The sequence below is a fragment of the Zootermopsis nevadensis genome, unplaced genomic scaffold (genome assembly GCF_977971745.1).
Source record: "Zootermopsis nevadensis isolate Lab colony 2312 unplaced genomic scaffold, Znev_1.0 Znev_ptg000011l, whole genome shotgun sequence".
NCBI lineage: Eukaryota > Metazoa > Arthropoda > Insecta > Blattodea > Termopsidae > Zootermopsis > Zootermopsis nevadensis.
This window is the reverse complement of record NW_028259143.1, coordinates 11,348,394-11,365,525: the sequence shown is the minus strand read 5'-3', so window position 1 is coordinate 11,365,525 and position 17,132 is coordinate 11,348,394. Positions and strand designations below refer to the sequence as shown.

General features: G+C 39.0%; 1 protein-coding gene across 5 annotated transcripts in view; it reads right to left on the bottom strand.

The window, feature by feature from the left end:
* Mct1 (Monocarboxylate transporter 1) overlaps positions 1-17,132 on the bottom strand; it is a 54,964-nt gene that overhangs the window by 14,668 nt on the left and 23,164 nt on the right. For all 5 annotated transcript variants that reach the window (XM_087347283.1, XM_022076596.2, XM_022076594.2 and 2 more), the window contains one exon: positions 4,909-5,028. Coding sequence is in view for 3 of the 5 variants with exons in the window: in XM_022076596.2 (XP_021932288.1) it covers positions 4,909-5,028 (120 nt within the window). In the remaining 2 variants the exon portion in view is untranslated. The remainder of the gene's footprint in view (positions 1-4,908; positions 5,029-17,132) is intronic.

Sequence of the window (17,132 nt, the reverse complement as noted above, 5' to 3'; positions counted from 1 at the left end):
TGCACTCCTTCAGTAAGTCCAATGAGTGCTTTCAATTTTCTCTACATTAAAAACCTATCTGTAACAAATTCTGAAGATCTCTGAAGATTTTTCCATTCTCAAAAGTTTCTCTTTAATGTGTAACAGTACAAAACGCATATATTCTGACAGAGATAAGTGGTTATCTATTTGACAGTGCTAATGTCATTGCCTGACTAATGGTGGGGTTGGCATTCAGTTTCTTGTTGCATAACCATTTTCCTTGGTTGCGATACAGCTGTGTTTGTATGAGTCAAATTCAGGCCACACTACAACTATGCAGTATATGTAAGACATTCAGTTGAGCACTCTGTTTCTACTCTTCCTGTCTTGCTCCTTTTCTCAAAACTACCATATTCCCTTGATTTTCTGTGGTGACATCAATTGTATGATTTAGTAATAGGTTTTCAGGAAAAAGATGCTATACCAATTCTTAGATGCCATCAAATGTATGATGCACCCCAATTTCAGAAATCTGAAAATGTGAAAAAAGTATATCTTAAAATTGAAGAAATACATTGATTTAAGATTTTTCTGGGATGTCAAGCAAATTTCATACAGATGAAAAATTTATATCCCCCTGTTCCAGTTCACAATGGAATAAAACATGGACATCCTTTAGACCTGCTATTTTAATTCTCCCTAGAATACTTAATCAAGATGGTCTGAGAGTCAGAAAGGGCTGAAACTAAATGTTGTTATGCTTATTATGTTAATTTGTTAGGGGAGAATATAAATAACATAACAAATCCAGCAGAAATTCTACTACAAATCAGTAAAATAATTGGTATAGAAATAAATACAGCTAAAACTAAATATATAAACTTTATACAAAACAAGAATCAACAACAAAGTCAAAGTCACACAATTTTATGTAATAAATCTCATGAGAAAGTTACAAAATTCATGCGTTGGGAATGACACTAACAAACAGAAATAAGGTTTGTGAATAAATTATGATAAGATAAGCTCTAGAAATGCTTGTTATTATTCATTTTTAAAACTCTTATCAACCCACTGCTTTTAAATATACTGAAAATAAGAATATGCAAGACAATATATCAGCCAGATATATATTGGTATGAAACATTTTCTTTTTAGTATAAGGGAAGAACAGAAAATTGCAAGCATTTGAAGAATGATGGAATGAGTGAACAATTTAGCTTATTAATTTAGATAACGGGGAGTCTGATGAGTTGCAAAGTATATAGTATAGTTAGGGTAGTGAATTTGTGTTGGACCTGCAAGTTCTGCTACCAGAGAGTTAAATAGTTAGTGAATTTGAAAAGCTATGATAGGTTGAGTATGTGGCTACAAAATGGAAACCTCTTTTAAAATGTCAACTTTGAAAACTAGGGATTAGTTAATAAAGTGACCAGATATGACCTGGAAAGCCTGAGTTTGATTCCGAACAGAAAAGCTGGAATTTCTATCTTCACAAGTTTGTTCAGACTAGTTTAGAGAGGGGCACAGACAGTGAAAGAATGAGGGTTTGTGTGTTATTTACATAGAAAATATATGAAGTGGAAAGGAAGTGGTAGTAGCCTATTTTAATAGAGCATCAATTCCGTTTCCCAGACACGCTGAACAAACACGTGTACAGCCTAAATCAGAATAACAGATTTATCTGTTATAAAATATAACATATTTAAAGTGTCAAATGCTAATGCAAATTCAGAGAATCGAAGTCAAGACTTCCAACGATTTGGTGGCATTAAGGTCGGCCTAGTATCAATTCTAAAGACCTATCCATTAGTGCTATACTAATATGTTGGACACTGCCTACTGTCTAATGTATATTTGATGTCATTGCTCTGTTCGCAACATCAAACTCAGTGTCCTTCACCCTCTACTGTGAGCTAATAACACGTTATGAGTCGTCTTTATCTCTCCCTAAGTCTATCGCGTTTTTCGCGGGGGTGGTTAATCTGTCAGAGGTGTAGGTGGAATGGAATGACTTTAGTACAAGACGCAACAACACTTCAGTGCAACATGTGATGTGGCGTTTATAGTGTCAGTGTACATTTTTCCTATCTTGTTTGAATTAGTGACTACGGATGGGATCGACTCCGCGATGTTTTTAATATTATACTAGTACTCTAACCACTAGACCACCGAACTTTGCGTTTTATGAGGCAGTTTAAGCACTGCTAATTGCACCCAATAAGGCGGCATCCGACACACACTGACAAAGCCTGACCTCTTGTAAAGTATTTAGCCACGTGGCTGGCTCACTTACGACGGCATGATTCACGCACGACAGTGGGCCAACATTTTTGTCTGATCAGGAGATGAGAGCAAGAGTGGCCAAACGTGGAAGCCACGAGAAATCCACCGAAAAAACACGTTAAGATTAATGACCTAGCAGAGTTCCTTTGTGCAGTATTCTTTTCTTTGGTTATCACGGATTAAGTGCCCTGGTCTGTTGCGAAAGATAATTGATTCTGAAATAATGAATCCTTTACACGTCTGGTACGTACAAAAATCATGCATTTGTGTTATTATACTCACGAAGGTCAAGGCCACATCCTGTTCGTGGATCATATCTGTTCAACTTTCTGTTCGAAGAAAGCAGAAAACAACTAAATAAGAGCAATGTCCCTGCCACGTGTTCCGGCGAAGTATTCTATTTTTGTCCTATACTTCGAGTTAAAAGCTTCAGACAGATTCGAGTGAGTTGCAAAACTCTTAGAGCATTCGCAGTTGCCATGAGTTCCGTAGGATTCGGAAGGAAGGATCGAAGCATATTTGACAACACTGAATCAACTGCTGATGTTATATAGCTGCAAACTGGATGAAGGGACAGTCACGTTCTGTGAACGTGAAAGGAGAAACTGGTCATTTCTTATTTCAATGTGTAATACAAGCATTCGCTTGGAGGATCTGAGAAAAACCACAAAAGTCCTTGGCCAGGATAGAACCATGTCCCAGCCGAGATATGAACCGGGAACCTCTTGAATACAGGTCAGAGCTGGAAGTGTTTCAGACAGTGTTCTGTGTTTCGAAGAATAAAACCAGTGTAAATGTTTCTGCAGTTCCTCTGAAAAAACAAACTTTGCGAGCATCTGCCAAGTAGCGGAGATGTCAACTTACGAATTCACGCACTTGCGCATCGGAAAACAGATTCATAAGCGTTCCCCCAGAAGACGTAGAAACGTTTATGTAAAATTATGAAATTGTGAGGACTCTATCGAGTTTATGGCAGTCAAATGAGGACTATAATGTAGAAAATGGAACTTAAAGGCTTGAAACAATTCCTGAAAGAAGAATCGAATTCCAAATAAAGGTAAGAGAATTGTGGGAAATAAATCAAACCAGAGCAGAAAATACTAGAAATACATAATCGTGTGAACCCACGGACAGAAATAGAATTCATAACTGTCTTCACAACCGTCATAAGGCATTTGAAGACCACTAACCCTAACTTCTTTCAGCGGCCCTTATTTACGAAGCACGTCTCATTTACACAATGTCTGTATTGCTATTAAGGCTGCCGTCTAGCTGATTTCTTAGAAAATCACGGTTTTCAGTACAATGCTACTCAGAGGGTGAACGACCGGGGTAACAGAAATACTGGAACAATCAAACAGCTAAGAAAACAAATAAAAATTCAATAGACAAAACTAAACAGGCTATTTTAAAGTAGGAAAACTATTCAAAGTTAACGAGAGCAAAGATTATACAAGCAAGAGCAGGGGTAGCTCAGTCAGTATAAAGACTAAATGCGGGCTGGACAACGGGGCTTCGATCCCCGACAGCGGCAGAGGATTATTCCTCTAGACCGGTTCTGGGGCCCACCAACCCTCCTATCCAATGGGTACCGGGGTTCTTTCCCGGGGGTAAAGCGAGGCCCGGGCGTCATGCTGACCACCCCTATATAATGCCAAGGTTAAGAATGAGTAAGAGCCACGCCTCCCCCTCCAAGCGCCTACATGGCATATAGTGGGACAGCATTAATTTTTTACTTGATGACTACATAAGCAATTGTTAACTAAAATGTAAAATAAAACTATTAATTCGTTAATTAATTCAGGCAGATTTCTGAGACATTGAAATTGTTTTATTTCACCTCCAAATTCTGAGACCCTGGTCTAAGAAATTGTAGCCTTTCCCTTAAGAACGCACTGACTGGCTGAAATAAATAAACCAGTAGACACTGACTGTAAGAAGCGGAGATAAAATACAAACTGTGTGGCACAAAATGGAGGATGGGAGACTCACCAGACAAAAACAATACGACGAACGCTGTAAGGATGAGCCTACTGAGGGGAAATTAGCAGCCTACATTTCCGGAACGTGTATTAAGTGGCGCCAGCGAGTCGGCACAACGACACAATACACCACCCTAAATTCCATAAGCAGACGTCACAGGAGTATAATCTTATAGTTCGTTGACGTGGGGGGATTTCGCGACACTACTAATTTGACAGAGCATGCTTCAAACTCGTCAGCTAGTCGACCTATTCGTAATTTGTACTTTCGACTAAATATTAGGCCGATTTGAACAATGGCATGGGCGGACCATGTAATGCGCTCGGGGAAACGAAAATGTATTTTACATTTTAATCGGAAAATCCGATTAGGAGATACCGCTTTGGAGACCTACACAAAGACAGGAAGATAATATTTAAACTGTTCTTAAATTGTGTGGAGTGGATTAATCTAACCCAGGAAAGGGATCAGTGGCGAGGTGTTATGAATACGGTTAATGAACCTCCAGGTTATCAAGAAATTATTAATTTCTTAGCTGAGCGACTACAATGACTCTGTTCCGCGGAATTTGTTGTCTGTTGGCGATGCAGCATGTGAAATCAACGTGATTCTCCTGTTAAATCCCAAGTTCGCAAAATAAATATCAAAATCGACCAGGTTCAGCTCGATGTAACTTACCTGAGCAGAGGGTAACTCCTACCAAGATGGAGGCGATCCATGCTGTGGTACCCTTCCCTTCGTTGAAGTAGTGCAGAAAAGTCAAGTAAAACACACCGAAGGAGTACGTCACTCCGTCAGCTGAAACGAGAAAGTTCGGCAGCTGATAAACAAGCAGACAGCATGTGACAGAAACTTAACTTTTCTTAATCTATAGATCTGCTCCGACTGGGAATTCATACCGACTGAATGATCTTTCAGACACTTATAAGACCTCCTTGGATGAAAGCATCTACAAATTCAAGACAACAATTGACATGACAAATCGAGATATTCCGACAAACATTTATGGCCCAAGCTAGTTTCGAACCCACGATATTGAGATAAATTATAAATTATAGTTCAACTCCTGTGAATCTAGTGTAGTGTTGCCTGATATGCTTTTGTAAAATACTCTACTTCATTATTTGTTTTCTAAACCATTTCGATTAAATGAATTAATTTCCCTGTTGCCACTGATCTTGAGGTTGAAACGCGTATGGCACTAGTGTCTTTTTTATAGTGTTAATAGTGTGTTTGTTTGCTTATTTTATATTCCAATACACTACACGGTATGCAAAGTTTTAAGATTGAGATAAATTTCTTAGTCTGTATCTGTTTAATCAAAGGATTCTTTGCAACTAAGATATTCAAAACTATCAGGTGCTCTTCAACGATTTACGTAAATTGTGGTATTCATTTGTGTTTGATATTAGCTGCCATCACAATCCACCAACTGCTAATCTCCTTGCTAATGTTTAACATAATTCACTGGTGCACAGAATATATTCTATATTCAGCTAATGAGCAAGCCTACAGAACCGTTGTGCAACAGTAGACGTCAATGACCCTGTAAGTTAAACTTAGAACAGCAAGCTTCCTTTGTGCACACCAAACAGTTTCACCAGAACCATTCTATTAAAATGACACAGAACTTCCTGACTGGTAATTAATACTTCTCTTATTTTGTTGGGGAAGATAAACGGAACCATGATGTCTATATTACTGTCACCCTAATAACTTTTGAACCAACTGATAGATTTTCATGAAACTAGGTATGAGCATCATGAAATACGAGGTCACCGCACCTTCAGACTTCTTTCTTGTCATCAACACTGGTCGTGCGAACTGTAAGATGGGAGGTTATTTTCTTTTCAGAGCGTAAAACAGCAGCATGACAGAGGCGCGAAATCTTTATTTAGTTTCGGTTCGTTGACAGTAACCAGTGGAACGCTGTATCGAGACATCTACAATTTCTGTATGTTACTATCTGCAAACATGGCGACGGAGCAAAACCTGGAGAGAGTACTTTGTAATGTTACAAAATTAATTTATTGTATGTTCTTTGCACAAAATACGTAAAATTGAAGCTGAAGAGAGAGACTGTGTCTGCAAGCTTCATCCGTGACACAAGACTTTTATCGGTAGTTTGCAATAAAATTTGTCAAGTGAATATAATTTTGTAAAAATATAAGTTTTCGAGGCACTGAAATTTTATAAAAAATAGGTACAACGTGTCGATGCATTTCTCTGATATGTACATACCAATCGACAAAACTATACGTGTCCTTAAACCGCCTTTGCTCAGTTCCTCCAGGCAGTTGCCGGAATGGTATCTTAAACATGGCCACGACAGCTTCCTTCCACATCCGAACAAATTCAGTATTCACTAATCATCCTATTATTCAACGCTGTATAATCTAAACTACTGAAAGCGTTGTTAAATAAACCACAAAGAGGTCTAGGCAGACAAGAAAAACTCAGTGGGTAATTAAACTTGTAAACAGCCTACAGCTTAGGTGGATAGTGATTAGCTTCTCACCACCAAGGGCCGGGTTCGCGCCCAGGTCAGTCCATGTTAGATTTGTGGTGGACAAAGTGGCAATAGGACAGGTTTTTCTTCAGTTCTTCCGCTTTTGTCATCAGTATCATTCCTCTGCTGCTCTCCGTTTTCGGTCGCATTTTTTAAGTAACATATTAGGTTTTATAACACGTTTTGCTCCGATACGCCGTTAATGCGTCTGGAGTCTTTATTATGTATTTATTTGTTCATTAATTTAATCATTTCTTGAAGAGTGATAGCTTGAATGATAGACAACAATTTTAGCATCTCTACACTGTCTGATGGCTAGCCATCGCTGCTCATAATCAACAATCCTACGGAATCAATACCTCAACATCAGCGCACTGTTGTTTTGCTTTCTCTGAGGGCAACGTTTTAAATTAACATGAAACTGTTTTTATGGACTGAAAGGAAGTTTACGGTGCTAAATTTAACTTGGCAGGTCAGTGAAACAGACAGCAGAGCTGTCCTGTAAGAACCGTTCGTCCTCTGATTTAACAGTTTAAAGCCATTAATAGGATATACGGGATTACTGCGCATTTATATGTTACCTCGTGTTCTCAGAGTTTCTTCCGTCTAATTAATTGTTCCGTAGGTCATTTAGCTTAGCTGTATCATTGGCACAAAGTTTACAGGCCGAATGCAATTAATTATACCTTGTCCGAGGACTTGTGAAAGCTCTCGTAACACGCTGGCATTTTAGTGTGAGTTGCTCTTAGCTCCTGAACAGTCACCAAGCTGGAGGACCATCAATGTCGACGTAGATGTGAGGATAACATTAAAATGAATCCACGAGAAATAATAAGTGAGGGCGTGGACTGGAAGTACATGCCGCAGAATACGGTCCAGAAAGGAGTTATTATGAACACGGTAATGAATTTTGAGCTTTATAAAAGAGTGTACATTTCTTAATCAGCTGAGAAAATTTTAGCTCTGCTCCATAGAGTTAGTATTGCCGTTTAGTCCAATATGATGTCGAGCTACGATTTAATTTAATATACACGAAACCGATACGAGTCTGGATGCAGGGAGACTCCCACCTAGAGCAGATACACGAGAAATTGAAGCCTACAACACAACTGGCTGCAACATGTGCATAATGAAGGCAAATAGAACAGCAAACGAATAATATGAATAAGAGGTATTACATTTATAACGCAACCCTGTCTACTGTAAATGAACCCCTTCACGCAAATAAAAACGAAACCAAAGGCAATTTTCAATTCTTGTAGACATGTCCCGTTGTTGCTGCTAACGCACTGCTTGAAATCGGTAGAACAAAAATGTCTTCTGTTACATCGCAAGATGAGTGCTTGTCACAGAACGCTTCTCTGTTCCCCGAAATATTGGTCATGGTCCACGTATTGTCGTATGATTGTGCACTTCTTGTCAGGATACGCTAAATACTTCACGAAGAACAGCAAATTATTTCGATGCGAAGTAATGTTCGAAAATGAATGAACGAACACACGTTCTTCTCGTGAATATACGACATTCGTACTCGCACAGCTTTTGCGCATCTGGCGAAAGCAGCGGCCTGTCAACCAGTATGACCTTGATTCGTGGCGTCACAGTGCAATAATGGATTTTTTTACAGTAGTGCGTAATTTCTGTTGGGTTGCATTTTAAATTGTATACTCTTTATACAGCATTTGTACAAAGAGATCCCGTACGCAAAAAAGAACGACACGTGCCGGGTTTATTACTTTGAAGCCAATGCTCATATGATTAACATTTAAAAATTTAGTCTCTACCTCAAAGGAAACACAACGAGTCAACATTGCAGACTCCAGTTTCCTAATGCTGTTTAAGAGAAATGATTGTTTGCTTGAGAATCATACAACACCCACAGATAAAGTGTATGTGTTTCAATGTGGTAAAAAACCTTTATAAATTCACACTTTTACGTAAGACTTGAGGTTCTCACAACGGTGAGTATGAAGATTTCCGTCTTCTGGGTTATATCATTCATCGCCCTGATGACGGAGGCAGTACGACCTCTGAAACGTTGGTTAACATCGACCAGACTACACAGCGCAACAACCCAGAAGACGGAAATCTTCACACTTTTACATTTGCGCCTTTAATCTGGCAGAAGTGTATCGACGTTTCAGGTGTACCTGCTGCCTCCATCATCATCGCCCTGATGATGAAGGCAGCAAGTACCTCTGAAACATTAGCAAGCTTCTACCATTCGTGTAACGTATTCGGGAGGCCAGAGATTCAAATATCGGCCCGCAGACCGGCTATCCTGGCGGGGTTTCTTCGTGAATTTCCGAACACATGCTGCGATATCAGGCCACAACTGTCTTCCACACTTTCCAATTCATTGTTCATTTAACATTCTGTAATTCGACATTTTACAGTCTGAGCTAGAAACAGCGTCGTTAAACAAGTCGTAAAACTAAGAATCGTACTGAATTGGTTCTGTGTAGTGTAAACCTAACAGTTGTATAAAGTTACGGGTTCTGGACCAATATGCAACTGGATAGAAGCTTCGTTTCGTAAACATTTAAGACGTATACACCTTTACCCTAGAATCGACTAGTTAAGGCATTCACCGACAACAGATCGCGGACCACCTGTTGAAACACACTTTTTGTTTAAAGTGCAGTTTGCACTCTGACAAACATGTCTCTCCATATGACCACTATCACTGCAATGCTCCATGTTGCATATAATCGCATGTTTTCCTTATTGCTACTTTAACTTATAATTAACATTATTTCCATCCGTAGCGCGCAGCTGTTAATCTCAAGTCTTAAAATATCGCTCAACTGTGTCACTGTCGTGACTACTTAACGCATTAAACTGGTATGTCTGCACGGGTAGAGCTTGCAGTCAGTCCGGGACAACACGAAATCGTTTCTTTTCGTCAAACATAAGAAATAGTAGCCTTAACACCTGCTATGCAGTAAGTGAATGCGTGCACGTAAAAGTGTGGCTACTGTTAACTAATTTTCAAAACGTCCGTGTTTCCTCACTAGGTTTAGTGCACACCTGCTCCTAATTTACTTTCTTTTGGGAGGAAACAGCAACATGTTTCAGTTTCATAGAGTTGTAGACAAAAACTATGAGTAAACCCATTAAGACATAATAAAATACGAAATAATGCTTATAAATATATGCCTGCAGAAGCCTGATCAAACTGACGGCTCGTGGGCCACATACGGCCCGAGACTACTTAAAATCAGGACCGCGAAATTATTTCATATTTTATTAGTTGCTAAGGGTTCATTAATTTTCTTCGCTTAATACGATTTTAAAAATGATGATTATGTCGTTTACTGCTTTAAGTACAAATACAGGCTATTAATTTTAAAACCCTGCAGTAAAATGTAGGTATGCCAGGTAGATTTGTATCAGATACAGGCTACTGCAGAAGAAAATTTAAAATATTTGACTCTGTACTAATTTGTGCACATTTTAATAACATTTATATTTGAACATATACTATAACAATTTGTTATTTATGGATGTATTATTTAAAATAACGAAAATTTCTTACGGTTTTTTAAAAACAGAACCAGGAGGGGTTTCTTGGCCTTTGAGTCCAACGCGAAAGCTATCCTTTACCCGAAGGAAGGAAAAAATTAAACCACCCTTACTATTACATGTTTGTGAAAGCAAAATTTCGTTTTACTGTAACTTAAACAGTTTTTGTGAACTTACAGTATATGCAAATATGACAGTCAACATTATTCGACGCGAAGGCACTTTAAGAGTTGAAAACACAGCAAAATGACGAATGAAATTAAGGAATTATACAGCTATTTCGAAATATACGCAATAGCATTACTATGAAAGGGTGAGGTGCCAGTCTTTGGATCTTTATAGGTTGTAATGGAGACAAAACCATAGAGGGCTGAGATGAGGAAAAGCGACAGGTCAGTATTGACGGCCTGAGAATTTCATCCAACTGGAATTTATGACGTCCTAAAGCCCAGAAAAGCAAGAAACACAGGCGTCTCCATTCATATGTGAGGTTAAAGATTTATTTAGTTAGACCTTGTATACACCTACAACAGATTGTCGTTTATGGCTATACATTAATTTGGCTTTTATAATCACGTGTCCCTTCATACAGTGCACAATATTTTATTAAAATGTCAGCAGTTTCTATTACACTTTCATTACCCTATCACTGCTCGGTGTCCAATTCTTTCATGATGTACATTTTATACCAATTATCTTTTAAATATTAACGTTATATGTGTGTTGACTTAAAATTTATCTCAAGGATTAAGACATTTTAAAATGTTGATAGATCCTGAAGGTGAATGTCTTCTGGAATGTTACGTCGTGTAGTCCGGTAGAAGTTTGCACTTCCGAAACGTCAATAAACTTCTACCCGACAACATGGCGCAACATCCCAAAAGACATCTTCCTACCCGCAGCAGTAAAAACCTAAAATCTCACCTCGATATGCCCTGTTTACCTGTCTTAGTTTGAATATAAATATATTTTACTTAGTGAGAAGATTGCCAAGTAGAATTACTTGTTACTAAACTCGTTGAACTTAATACAGATACCGCCTGCTACGAGGCGCGTCCACAAAGTAAGTTTCCCACTCGTCCCACAGCTAGCAAACCTTATATTGCGCGAAGCGACTGTGCGTACGTGATAGAGCAATGACGTAGCATGGCGCATGCACTAACGGCACTTCCCGAGTTCTCACAGTAGCATCGTTGCAGCTGTTGAAGATGGAGGTTCTTATTCCAGCTCCCGCCGACTGTGAAGTGCGGTCAGTGATAACGCTAGGCCGCACACGGCTCGACGGACAGCAAGTCTCCTGCAGGAGTTCAGCTGGGAGGTGTTTAATCATTCACCCTACAGCCCGGACCTCGCTCCCAGTGATTTCCATCTTTTCCTACACCTCAAGAAATTCCTGTCCGGTCAGCGTCAGCGTTTTGAGAATGACAGAGAGGCGGAGATGGTTGTCACACAGTGGTTCCAATCCCAGGCGGCAGACTTCTACGGCACAGGTATTCAAAAGTTGGTCCCACGGTATGACAAATGTCTCAATTCCGGTGGCGAATATGTTGAAAAATAGCTGGACACTTGCTGTATCTGTTGCAATAAATATTTCCATGAGATTGTGTTTTGTTTCTGTAAACGGCCCCAGGGAAACTTACTTTGTGGACGAGCCTCGTATTTACGAGTAATTTCCATGCACCTTTCTTATAACGAAATCGACACCCATGGTAATTTCTGTTTGCTATTTATTCTCATAGTATGTCTTCGTATTGACACATGCTCTAAGTGCCACTGGTCTATTTATATAGCAGGTCACTGAATCATGCTGTCTTTAAAGTATCTTCATTACATGGAGGGTCACATTGTTTCTGTTGGGACATAGTTTTGTATCGTTTTAGCCTACATTGTGCTTATTATAGTCGTTGAAATCTAATCAGTAATTATATTTTATTTTCTGTGTGACTGATTGTATTTTACCTATGTAACTTGTCTTTATGTCCACTTGTTTCTGTAATAGTAGCGTTACTAGCGTTGGTGGTTTTATTGTTTAACTTTATATTATAGTCCTTATTACCAAGATTCCCTTATTAATTATCTTTCTAAGTCCATCGAAAAATAAAATATTAAGTTTTATTTGGATGTATGTTGTTCATATTGTTATTATATATTCGAATTTTATAGATTTATAAATGTGAAGGATTCTCCTTCCTTTACGCATATAACCATAAAAGTGCTCAATTCGTAAATATAATCGATGTGCTTTGCTTATCGAAACATCGTATTTTTATTTAAGGTTGTGTATTTACCGTTTGTATTTAATTTTAAATTCACGGCCTCTTTGTCTTACATAAAATAATAAAATCTCAAAAATGTCATTTTATAAATTTCAAAATAACTACATTTATCCTAAGTGAGATCTGAGGTTCTCACGGCGGTGAGTCTGAACATGTAGAAGAGTGAATTTGTAAAGTTTTTTTACTTGTTCGCCTATAATTGAAGCACAAGCCTGAGATGAAGTAACTTGCTTCCCTTGGTTTTAATCGTTTATAAAGCAACTACTTTGAGCAAAATGGCAGCGTCAATTTTAATTTTATTAGCCTAGAAATAAGTTTATGAGTAATCGACATTTTTGTTTTTAACCTAACTCGTGTCGCAATGGTATCATCATACGGTCGAGCACTGGATCTCATGTTCAATTTATGTTAACTATGCAGTATTCGGTTTATTTGCTGGATATACCATTTTGAGGCCCAGTAGAAATTTTTGTACTACCTGCATTAACAACCAAAACTTATATTTTTGTCCATACAGTTTATCTGTGGGTGTCGTATGATTCAGTCCCAGTGATAAGCTTGTCTAAACAGAAAATGATAACTGTTGGCCAAACCTAAAGACAATATGTTTCAGATCGAATTTTTGGACAAAAAGATTAAACCGCATGGTCCTAACCACAGTTTCTACGTACAATGTCCTCTTCTTTGTTAGAAAATGATCCCCACACATTAAACTGAACCTCATAGAAGGTTAATGTCTATGTGATACACTGTGTACCTTACCAACGTTGTTTATCTTTTAATGACACGTTAGGCACTAAAAATAACGCCTATTACAATAGATGTTTGGATAAACCCATGTACAACGTAAAACGTACGTAGCTGCAATAAAAACGATAGCACTTGTTCAAATAGCGCAACGGCTTTAAAATATGTGGTACATTTCCATGTCATTTTGTACTCTTAATATTAGAAAGCCAACGGCCACGCGGTCTGAGGCATGGATCTCGTGCGCCTGACTGCTGCGACCGTGGGTTCGAGTCCCACTCATGGCATGGATGTTTGTCCGCGTCTTTCTGTGTTTGTATAGGTAGAGGCCTTGCGTCGGGCTGATCACTCAACCAAGAAGTCCTACCATTGTCCAAAACAGATCAATCGAATAAGTAAAAAACCTCGACACCTACGGGTAAAAGAGGATGAGAGAAAGAAAGAAAGAATATTAGTAAGCCTTTGTACAAAGTGTACAATATGAACACATAATTAAGACGCCCTGTCGTCACTTCTTATGTTACATTTCCAAAACTACTTGTACTTCGATTAACCGTGCACAAAGAAAAGGTAGCAAATTTAATTTAGAGTCTTAACTCCCTCTGCTTTGAGAGACTTCGAGAATGAAGATTTTTGTCTTTTGGGCTGTTGCGCCGTGTAGTCTGATAGAAGTTTACTGACGTTGTAGAAGTACTTGCTCCCTCCAACATCGCCCTGGTGATGGACGCAGCAAGCAGTTCTGCAACGTCGGTAAACTTCTACTAGACTACACGGCGCGCAACGGCTCAGAGGTCAGTCAAATTATCCGAATTCTTTATTTGAAATTCAAATCGGCTCGTCTTACAAAGTACATATAATAATGGATACTGTTTCTGACTATGTGCCTTAAGCATAAATTATTATAACCCTTGCCATGATAACGCTGTTAAGGGGTTTTCGATCTGATGTTTTGCAACACTAGCCCTAAATCCACTGCGACATACATATGGCTGAAAATTGTCGTGATTCGAATTTGTTAATGTGTGTAGTTTCTGTCGATTATTACTAACACACGTAAAGTTTATTAGTCTCTATATATGTTAAAACGAAAACCAACAGTCGATCGACAGGTTCCCAGCGTAATATGATATTTTAATAACAGTCAGCTTCCCATGGGATCCACCAATTTGCAAATTTGCAGTTTGTAGTATGATTAGGTTCGCGGCAAATAATTCCTACTAGTACCTTCAACAAATGAACATCAAGGCCAATGAAATGAGATACAAAACAGCATATGGCAGAGCAATAACTGTCCCCACCTATTTTGTTAAATTTCTGCCCAAAAACTAGGTCTATGTCACTTTGGTCTTTCTGTAAAAGACGCCTTAGTTTGAGTGTAAGAACTAATATGAGTACAAATGACACCCACTCTCATAAGAAAGTCCTGGTATTGTAATACAGAAAAAAAAGGCTGAAATATGCAAAGTATTTTTTTCAACACACGTTGCCATTACAAAAACAAATTCGTAGGTGCACGAAGAAATAAAATCGGAAGGAAATAAAATAAACGAAAAACATTTGATAAATATAAAAACCTTGAACATATAAGCTAGACTAAAAGTATAATTAGTAAAATAAAGTGGAAGTTTTGTAAAGTGAATTGTTTTATATATGATTTGAAGCTTTCGTGGCGACCAAACTCCATAAAATCTTGTCGGGCAACAGCCGCGTCAGTTGGTTACACGAAGAGACCAACATTTCGGGAACCACCTCAGTCCCTATCATCAGGGCTCTGATCAGAACCCTGATGATGGGGACAGAAATGGTCTCTTCGTGCAACCAACTGGCGCGGCCAATTCCCCGAGATGTTATTGGATTATTTTATGAGATTTGGGGTTCTCATGGCGGATAGTAATGAAGACGGCTGTCTACTGGGTTGTAGCACAGTGTAGTCTGGTAGAAGTTTATTGACGTTTCAGAGGTGCTTGCTGCCTCCATCATCGGTACAACCCATAAGATAGCCATCTTGAATGATATTCTTCTTAGGTTGTTGCGTTGGGAGCGTTCCACAATGAATAAAGTAATGAGTATGCATTAGGAAAGTAATGTCTTCCGAAGACAGATCGCCCTTAAAATACTTCGGAATCCTGAAAAATTACAATTTCGACTATATTCTAAAGAATTATTTTAAAACTCTCATTTCCAAATCCGTATACCAAATTGTGAAGGGAAAATATAAATTCTGGACTTCAAGGACTACACAAGTCGATTTTAAATCCTGCTTATGTAGGCAATAGTATAAAATCAATGTACTATATAACAAAAGCAGAGAGCCCTTGAAGTTTTTGTCCCAAACTCTCGCCAGATTATAAGAGGACCCGCTCAGCCTCGGCACCTCTCAGTTATCTATTTTCTAGTTGATGTTATAAATTATTTATCCGTTGGATAAGTGTTTACAGCTGAAACGTGTTTGAAGCATTGTGTTCAAGTGCACAGTACAAGGATTTTATCTTATCTGATAGTACTTTCGAACTTCGTAATGAACTCCTTGTGCAAAGAGAATGGCACGACCTGATTCTCTACTTTAGTCAGTTGGAGATTGAATTGATGAGCACTGGATAACCATGTTTAAGTTTTTATCACTTTATACACTAAATAAACATGTTTAGACGTGTTGACAAGAATTGTATTTGTAGACTATTATTTGTACTGTACAATGCGAGACATGTACCAGACGCAACCTGGGACGAAAACGTCTGTTTTTATTACCAGTTACTGAATCACAAATCCACTGATTTAGGGGACAAACTTGGTCCACCATGTAAAAGTTATCTTATGGGCAAAAGCCAGTTACAGATAACAAATTAAATACTTTATAGTGAGAAGAAGTTTACTTTTGTGTCAAAATCGCTGGCAGTTCTCAACTTCCAACCATGTATAAAACTTGCTTCCTGTAGTGTTTGTCCGGATTTAACATGTATTTTATGCATTGTTAAAGAATTATTTGACCGTAGACACAAATGGTGATGATCTGTTTTTACGAGGCGCGTCCCAAAAGTAAGTTTCCCTGGGGCCGTTTACAGAAACAAAACACAATTTCATGGAAATATTTATTGCAACAGATACAGCAAGTGTCCAGCTATTTTTCAACAAATTCGCCACCGGAATTGAGACATTTCTCATACCGTGGGACCAACTTTTAATACCTGTGTCGTAGAAGTCTGCCGCCTGGGATTGGAACCACTGTGTGACAACCATCTCCGCCTCTCTGTCATTCTCAAAACGCTGACGCTGACCGGACAGGAATTTCTTGAGGTGTAGGAAAAGATGGAAATCACTGGGAGCGAGGTCCGGGCTGTAGGGTGAATGATTAAACACCTCCCAGCTGAACTCCTGCAGGAGACTTGCTGTCCGTCGAGCCGTGTGCGGCCTAGCGTTATCGTGCAGGAAGACAATACCGGCACTAAGCATCCCGCGCCGCTTGTTCTGAATGGCCCGTCGCTGAAAATTGTCTGCACCAGCGACGCACCATCTGCTTGCTCATAACGTTAGGCCCATAGACCCGGCACAGCTGACGATGAATTTCGATCGGCGCTATGCTCTGTGCATTCAAAAACTTTATCACTGACCGCACTTCACAGTCGGCGGGAGCTGGAATAAGAGCCTCCATCTTCAACAGCTGCAACGATGCTTAGTGCCGGTATTGTCTTCCTGCACGATAACGCTAGGCCGCACACGGCTCGACGGACAGCAAGTCTCCTGCAGGAGTTCAGCTGGGAGGTGTTTAATCATTCACCCTACAGCCCGGACCTCGCTCCCAGTGATTTCCATCTTTTCCTACACCTCAAGAAATTCCTGTCCGGTCA